The 8,484-nt window shown below is 46.8% G+C and overlaps 1 protein-coding gene across 1 annotated transcript; it reads left to right on the top strand.

Annotated features, from left to right (window-relative positions):
- Positions 1-1,363: 1,363 nt before the first annotated feature.
- Positions 1,364-5,333, top strand: LOC107497648 (protein FAM187B). The gene is made up of 2 exons (XM_016119723.2): positions 1,364-2,094; positions 4,837-5,333. The coding sequence occupies exons 1-2, from the start codon at positions 1,382-1,384 to the stop codon at positions 5,222-5,224; spliced, it is 1,101 nt and encodes a 366-aa protein (XP_015975209.2). The 5' UTR covers positions 1,364-1,381; the 3' UTR covers positions 5,225-5,333.
- Positions 5,334-8,484: the final 3,151 nt, after the last annotated feature.

The following is an 8,484-nucleotide window of genomic DNA, read 5'->3' as shown; positions in this document are numbered from 1 at the left end:
ATGCATGTTCCCAGCTGAAGTTGAACAAGACGACGCTCTGCCTTCTTGTTTTAGCTCTCATATTATTAATGAGATCCTTATTCAAGGTTTATTTAGTGCAACTTTTTCTTTACATTTTTGTGCTTTGATTTGGTGATTTTGCTGTTTAAAATGATTCTTAAACATAGTGCTAAAGTGCTGTCTAGTGTTCCTAAGGGCAAGAAGGCTGCGGTGTATCTTATGAAGAAAATATATATATATATATATATATATATATATATATATATATATATATATATATACACACACACATATATTTTATATATATTATATATATATATATTAGATTAGCTTTGTTCAGGTACAAGTTATAGTGCTGTTGGCTACAAGTTAATGAACCAACAATAAATATCAAATAAGGTGTCTTTAAGAAAACACACCTAAAACAAGGTTCTGTGCTGATCAGTTGGCAAAAAAGTTATGCCAAAATGCCTGTAGGACCCGAACCCTGTGTTTCTTCTAGGAACAGTGTTTCAGTATTTACTAGTTCAGCAACTTCATAGACAAATAACTGTTGTACATAACGAGAATCTACTATATCTGACAGCATTTATTACATATATTTTTTTATTATCTGTCTCTTCCACTAGAAGGTAAGCTCAAGGAGGACAGATGCTTTGCCTAACCTGTTCACTGCTGTGATTGGAATAACAGTTAGCACATGGTAGGCATCCAGTGGACATTTGTGAAATGAGTAAATGAAGGCAAATCAAGCCTGCACAGTTATTTTTAGTTTCAGAACTAAGAAGGAATTTAGAAAAGGGATCGAGAAGGGGACAACTGAGAAAAATATTTATTTGTTTAAACGAATTGAGTCATGCAGATATCTGTGGAAAGAGCCAGGGACCAGCATGTGCAAAGTTACACAGTTGCTGAGGTGGGAGCCCTTTGCTTACCTGCTGTGTTCAGGGGACAGCAAGCAGTGAGGCTAGCAAGGCTGGAGAGGAAACGTTAGGGGAAAGGTGTGAGTTAAGAATGAGAACCAGAGGATTTATGACCTCTTCTTCCTTAGCACTAAAAACTGTGCCCAGAACTTAGCAAGTCTTTAGGAAAAATGTGTTGATTGTTCACACGTGACACTTTAATGCCAAAGCACTAGGATGGTAGTGAAAATCCTGAATGGATAAATTAAATTCCCTCCTACTCCAGCAGAGTATAGGACTTGAAAGAGAAATTAAATAGGGTTGTTGACTTGTCACAAAACAAATAGGGATCATGACCTCACACATCCATGGGATGAACTGCAGTTAATTCTGCTGTGCAGGGCTGAGGCCTGAGTTTCATGAGTGACCTCACAAAGTCCAGGGTGGTGCCCAGCCCACTGCCACAGTCCCAGTCCACCATGCTGACCACCCTGTGGCTGCTGCTCAGCTTTGCTGTCCCAGTGCTGGGATTCTATGTTTCCATCAGCTGTTCCCATGGCAAGCTATGCCAACGGGCCCTACTTTCCAACAATGATATCTTACTGCATTGCAACTCCTCTGGAGCACAGTGGCACTACTTTTTCCTGCATGATAGTACCAACTGGTCCAACTACCCCCTCAGTGTTCCGAACTTAGAAATAAGGCCTGGAGGCAGCATTCTCATTAAAAATCCATTGCCATCCCAGACGGGCTTCTACAACTGCCAGGACAAGAACGGCACCCAAGTGGTACAGTACGAGATTGACTTCCAGGACGTCAGTATCCTGCATATTACACACAGAGGCCTGGGCCAAAAGCCCCTGCAGAGTGAGTCTCTGAGTCTGGGCAGCAAAGAGCTCATCTTCACTCACTGGGAGCCCTGGCAGGACTGTAACCGCTGTGGGGAGCCGGGTGAGCGCAAACGCCTGGGGTACTGCTACATTCAGGAACCTCTGGAGAAACCCTTGCCCTGCTGGCTCTATCTGGGAGGTGCTAGGCTGTGGTCCAGCCGCATGCGGCCTGAGATGCAGGTGGAAGCCTGTAATGTCTCATGTGGAACATCAAATGGGAAGGACATCGTTTTTGACAACTTCGAGGTCAGTGAGGAGTCAGGATCTGCGTGGCTCACGTGTCCCCCAGGATCCATCTACAGGTGATAGAAGTGGGCACCAGCCCTGCCCTAGACCCCTAGCCAAGGCTTTGCCGGTCTGGGAGCCTTTGTGGTTATTTCGTGCATTGGGGCGGGGGGCGGTGTTCTACGTGGATCAGCCCCACAGGCTCTCTCCACTGGCTTCTTCAGATGTTCCTTTGGCAAAATCCTCTGGTGCCCACACACTATTGCATCACACAGGTAGAACAAGGACAGCTAACACTCAGAAAGGGCTCTGCTGATTCTGGCCCTGCACTGGGTGATGCTGTGGATATGGAGGTCACCAAACTTCCTGCCCTCAGAAAGCCCTCAGCCCAGCATAAAGGCAGTCCAGGATGGTCAGGCCTGGGATGGGAGAAACTAAGGTGGGTGGCGAGGCTGTTCAGGAGGAAGACTGGGAAGCTGTGGGGCTCTGAGGCCTCTGACTCATATCGGAGGGTCAGCAGGCTCCAGGAGGAGAGGACGGTGCCTCGGGCATGCCCATCAGGGTCTGCCTCTCAGAGCTCACACTCATGTTCTTATCTTCCTTCCTGGAGCCCCTGGGAAGTATCCCCAGGTGCCTCTTCTTCCCCACCTGCCCCTACCCCAGTAGTAAGAACTACAACTACTCATAGTGCTGCACTTTCACTGGGGGGCCAGTCCTTGGACAAACTCTCTTCATGGACTGCATCCTCTCCCATTCCTCCTCACTGTCCCCAGGAGCTGTGGACTCCAAGGAGGTCCATTTATGGATGGGAAAAGTGCAGCTTGGAGGGATACAGCCCTTGCTCAGGAAGACCTGTGGTGGGAGGTGGCACAGCAGACCTTTAATCTTACATACACCATGGGGTCCCCTTTCCCTCCTGCACATGCCAGCAGAAGCCCCTCCCCTGCAAGGGGGTATCCCTCAGAACCACTCGGGACCTCTGCATCTACAGGCCCTATGGAAACTGGCCTCTCAACTTCCAACTCATTTTCTTTTATTTGTTTATTCCAACTGTGACATCTACTCCTCCCCTTTTCTCATTCTCATTATTTTGTCTCTTCCTGCTTTCTTCCTCCTTTAAGAATAAAAGAAATACCTACTCCCTAAAAAAATAACACAGTTCAGAAGTGCAGGAAAGTACATGTGACTCCCTCCTCTCATTTACACTGGGACATCTATTCTATGTCATTTACTGACAGAGTTCCCAGGTGCCAGTCATTGGGAACTTGAGATAAGAATCGAAAGAGGTCACCAAGGCTTCAAGAACGGCCCATGTTTTTAGAGCCAACTTCTTGTGAGGTTTCTGTCTCAAGCTTTGGGTTTGACCAGGCCTGGGTTCCAATCCCAGCTCTGTCACATTTCATCTGTTTGACTTTGGGCCTGTGGTGTCTGTCTGGGCCTCAGTTTTCCCATATGTAGAATTGAGGTGGTATTCATTTGGTAGGGCTACCATTATAAAGTACCACAAACTGGATGGTTTAAAACAACAGGAATTCACTTAGAGTTCTGGAAGCTCAAAGTCCAAAATTAAGGCATCAGCAGGACCATGTGCTGTCTGAGATGCTGGTTCTGGCGGTGGCTGGCAATCCTGGGCCTTCCTTGGCTCTTAGCTGCATCACTCCAGTCTCTGCCTCCATCATCTCTTGGTGTTCTCCCTGTGTGCCTGAGTCTCTTCTCTTTTTTTTTTTTTTAGAAGGACACAGGTCATATTAGATTTAGGGCCCATCCTGCTGCAGTCCGACTTCATCTTAACTAATTACATCTGCAATGGCCTTATTTCCAAATAAGGTCACATTCTGATGTCCAATTAGAACATGAATTTGGGGAGAACACTATCTAACTCAGTGCAGAGGTCTTGCTGGCCCCGGCTTCATGGGGTCATTGTGATGTCTAAGGGGGCAAATAACTGGAAAACACTTAACACCAGTGTCTGACAAACAGTTCCACATTAATAGGTATTACTTATTGCTTGTATGATTATTAGTTGGCCTTGCCAATGTTGTCTGTTGACTGTCCCCTCTGTTCTTCATCTGTGATGGGCATGAAATATGTCTGATTCACTTATTTGCTTTCCACATAATTTACTTACCACATTATTCACTTACCACTGAGCATTCATAAGCCAAGCACTGTTCTAGGTATCTGGGATGCAGTGCAGAACAAAACTGAAAAAGATTCCTGCCCTCATGGAGCAATAAAGTAATCACATGAATAAAATATAGATTATTTTAGACAGCAATAGGGCAGGAAGGAGCGATGGGACCAGGCAAGGTGAAAGTTTAAATAAGAAGGTCAGGGAAGGTGTCTCTGAGAAGATGCGAATTTAGCCAAGACTGAAAGAAGGCACACTGAGGGTGAGCATTGAGGCAGAGGGAGAAGCCAGGGCAAAGGCCCTGAGGCAGGACTGTGCCCAGCGTGTCAGAGGAAATGAGGCCAGACAGGTAAAGGGGAACACAAATCATTTAGAGAGCACTCTTGCAAATCCCTCCAAGTAACCATCTGAGGTAGATACAACTACTACACCTCCAGTGTTTAGATGGGGAAATGGAGGCTCAGAGCTGTAGGCATTTGGCCAGGTGACCCACTCAGTTAGGGGTGAGGCTCTAAGAACTCCCAGCTCTCCTGCCCCCATTCTCCCCTTGCTTACTGCTATAGAGTTCTCCTCAGAGGGGGTGATGTTTGCTATTCTCCAAGGAGGAGAGTGCTGCTGGTTCCAGCTCCTTCAGACATCTGTCACTTTCCTCCCTGGGTACTGCAGCTGACCTTGTACTCCTTTGCAGGCCCACCATCTGGGAAGCCAACAACACACCCCTGACCTGGCAGGGCCAACTCTCCGGCCAGGATGTGAGCACCATCTTAGACCCCGCCAATGGTGGCAGGCGACTTCAAGTCTTCCAGCCGGCCATTTACAAGTGCTTTGTGCATCAGGAGCTTGTAGCTCGATTCAACCCTATGACCAAGCTGGATATACTGGAGAGTCTGAGGAGAGATGAAGATGGACAACAGCAGGAGACAGGAGAGGCCCAGAAGGGGAAGGCCAACTCTGTCCTCAAGGGGCTGAAGCTGATGCTGCTGGTGGGCACCATCCTGGGCCTGCTCGGGATGCTGCTCAAGCTGTTCCGCCCTTCGCAGAGCAAAAGAAGCAAGCATGTGCTGCTGGTGAAATAAAGTGAACCTGCAGTGCCCAGGAGACCTGGCTGCCTGTGCTTTCCATATGTCCTTCCCATAGCCTGTGCCTGCTCCGTACCATACTCTAAATGCATGTGGGCGAAACAGACTAGTAGCCACAGCTAAGGGTGACTGAGCTCCTTCCTGTTCCAGTTCCTGCTCTGTTAACTCATTAGCAATCCCCATTCCACAGATGAGGGCACTGAGGCAAGACTACCTGTCCAGTTATTGGATGGGGGGCCAGCTGAAACCTAGAGTTTTCACCCCCCAGTTCAAGCCTCACAGGGAGGAAATGAAGGGTGGAATGAGTTCCATTTTCAGGGTGAGTCTCTGAGGGAGGTTAAGTTGTGACCACCTCACTTACTACACAACCCTAAGGACAAGGGCTGAGGTGGGGATGGGAGTGAGTAATCTCTAGACCCCTACAGATCTGCACTGGGCCATTGCCTTTCCTCACTTGTCCCTTGCTTGACCCTACCTTAATTATGCCTAGGGCTTTTAGGCTAAGCCATACCCCCCCCCCCCAAGTCAGAAGATGCTGTCAGAGTCATGGCCCAGGACAGCAGGACCCGTACCACCCTTCCTGGTTCTTGCAGTGGAAAGAGGCTCCTCAGACCATGAGAAGGGGAGACAGGCCACTCCACCAGGACAGGGCACCAGGCCTAGTCTAGCTAACCCCCACAGGAATCACCTGGCCTAACTGTTCCCAGAAATTATACACACTGTTTAGCAGAGTGTAAGAGTGAGAAATAAAATATTAATGCCTTGTAAAATTAATTGTCCTGATATTCCACTGTGAAGCAACTATAGGACAGATCTGAAACTTTCTGAATAGAACTTCTGTTACTGAGGAAAGAGCACAGCTCACCTCATATACAAGACACTATTGCCAAAACATTTAAGGTTTCACGTGGTGCCGTGAGACCCAGAGATTCTTGTAGAATGGAAGAATGTTCATGGGAAACTAAAGGGGATCCACTGGAAAGCAGAGGCAGAGAATAATGATAATAGCAAATATTTGTGGACCTCCTGGTGTAGGCATAACTTACACTCTTCACAAACATTAAGTCCTTATAGCCACCCTTGAGGTTGGGGTTGTTATGAACCTCACTTGTAGCTGAAAACATCAAGGCACAGAGGATTTAGGCAACTTGCCTGAGATGACATAGTGAACTTGGGGATGGGACCAGAGATGAGAGAGTGAAAGATGGCATATGGGCTTTCCCTACATCCAGCACCTGCTCCCAGGGAACCCCTGGCATCCTGCACCCACGGCAGCTCCTGGTGGAACAGCCAGAGCCAAGCCTGGGCCCAATTCCCAGGCCTGTCACTAAAGGTCACATTATCCACACAAAGCTGTTGGTGCTCGACTGTGGCACACAAACCCTCAGGTGGTCCCAGTGATTTTTCACCTCCCAGTGTCCCTACCTTTATGTCATTCCCTCTCCTTCAGTGTGGATGACACTTATGACTTGTTTCTAACTAATGGAATATGGTGAAAGACTTGGATGTCACTCCCTTGATTGGGTAGGTACAACTACATTATATAAGCCTCCGTCTTAGCCAACTAGAGCGAGAGAGGCTTTCTGGCTTGACGGAGTAAACAACCATACTGAGAAAGCCCACTAGGGAGTGAGTGGCCTCTAGGACCTAAGGATGACAGTCAGCAAAAAGCCAGGGCTTCAGTCACACAGCCACAAGGAAATAAACTCTGCTGACAACCTGAATGAGCTTGGAAGCAGATTCTTCTCCAGCCAGCCTCTAGCTGGGAATACAACCTGACCAACCCCTTGACTGCAGCTTTGGGAAACCCTCATCAGTCAAATCATGTCTGGACTCCTGATGCGCAGAAACTGAGGAATCATGAATGTGTGTTGTTTTAAGCTCCTAAATGTATGGTGATTTGTTACGCAGCAATAGACAACTAACACACCCACCCATAACCCCCAGTTCACCTCAAGGACCCCTGCAGCTTCAGCAGTTATGTGAATGGTTCCTATAGGCATCAGTGGCTTCCTGACTCCCCTCAAGAGCCTGCTAGGCCAGGAGTGGGAGAGGAGGATGCTGGAAGCTGGGCAGTTGATGTGCCCAAGATCAATCCTTCTCACAAGGGATGGGAGTAGGAGAATAGACATCCAGCTTCCCCAGCCCTAGACAGTACAACTCTGAGGCACATTCTCTCAGAGGGGCCCCAGCAGCGCTGAGCTCCAGGTGGGCATAGGTGTAACCAGCTCATTAAAACACAAGTATCAGCTCACCCCCTTTCCCTCCTCACTTCTGCTTCCTGAAATTATATTCTTCAAACATTTTTTGGCCCCACATTCCCTCTCCTCTCCTGGGACTCTGAATACATAAAAGAACTGTTGTTCTATGGGTCCCTGAGACTTTGTCAATTTTCCTCTAATATTACCTGTTGTTCAGGTTGGAGACTGCCTGTTGAGCTATCTTCAAGTTCACTGACTCCATCCTCTATCATCTCAATGCTGTTATTTAGTCCATTCAGTGAGCCTTTTACTTTGGTTATTACATTTTTTTAGTTCTAAAATTTCTAATCAGTTCTTTATACATTTTATCTCTTTGCTGATATTTCTAATTTTAATATTTTCTTTTAAAGGAAACATAACTGAGACACCAAGTTTGCCAACTCAATGGCCTTCATGAGCCAAGCAGAAGAAAAAATAAGGCAAAAGGTCTTGGGGAGCTGTTGCAATGTAGGAATTCTTATACTGGGTTGAGGGGGAGGGACTGTGAGACTATGTCATAAAGTTATCACATTAATGTAGCCCTGGTTTCTTGAAAAGTCTCAAGTGATTCTGGAAATTGAGGTGTCTGAGTAAAACTATCTGATTTATGAAGGCTGGCTCAAAAAAGTCTTCGAACACAATGCCAGCCAAAGAAAACATATCTGCAGGCTGAATTGAGCCCACAGGTGTTTGTGAGCTCTTGCTTCAACCTTTATTGGGGTCAAGTGTACATTTCTATTTTAATTATTCAGTCAACAAAGATTTAGTGAGCTGGGGTAGCCAGGGACAGACAGAGTCTCTGAAGAGATGACATTTCAGATGAGTCTGAATAATAAGAAAGAGGGAGACAAGCAGAGGTCTGGAGGAATGTTGCATTAGTTCCCTGTGGTGGTTGTAACAAATGACCACAAACTTAATGGCTTGAAACAGCAGAGATTTATAAGCTTACTGTTCTGGAGATCAGAAGTCCAAAATGAGTCTTATTTGGGTCTTAAAAGGTGTTAATAGAGGAATTGG

The sequence above is a fragment of the Rousettus aegyptiacus genome, unplaced genomic scaffold (assembly GCF_014176215.1).
Source record: "Rousettus aegyptiacus isolate mRouAeg1 unplaced genomic scaffold, mRouAeg1.p scaffold_m13_p_14, whole genome shotgun sequence".
Lineage (NCBI taxonomy): Eukaryota > Metazoa > Chordata > Mammalia > Chiroptera > Pteropodidae > Rousettus > Rousettus aegyptiacus.
This window is presented reverse-complemented; position numbering and strand designations above follow the sequence as displayed.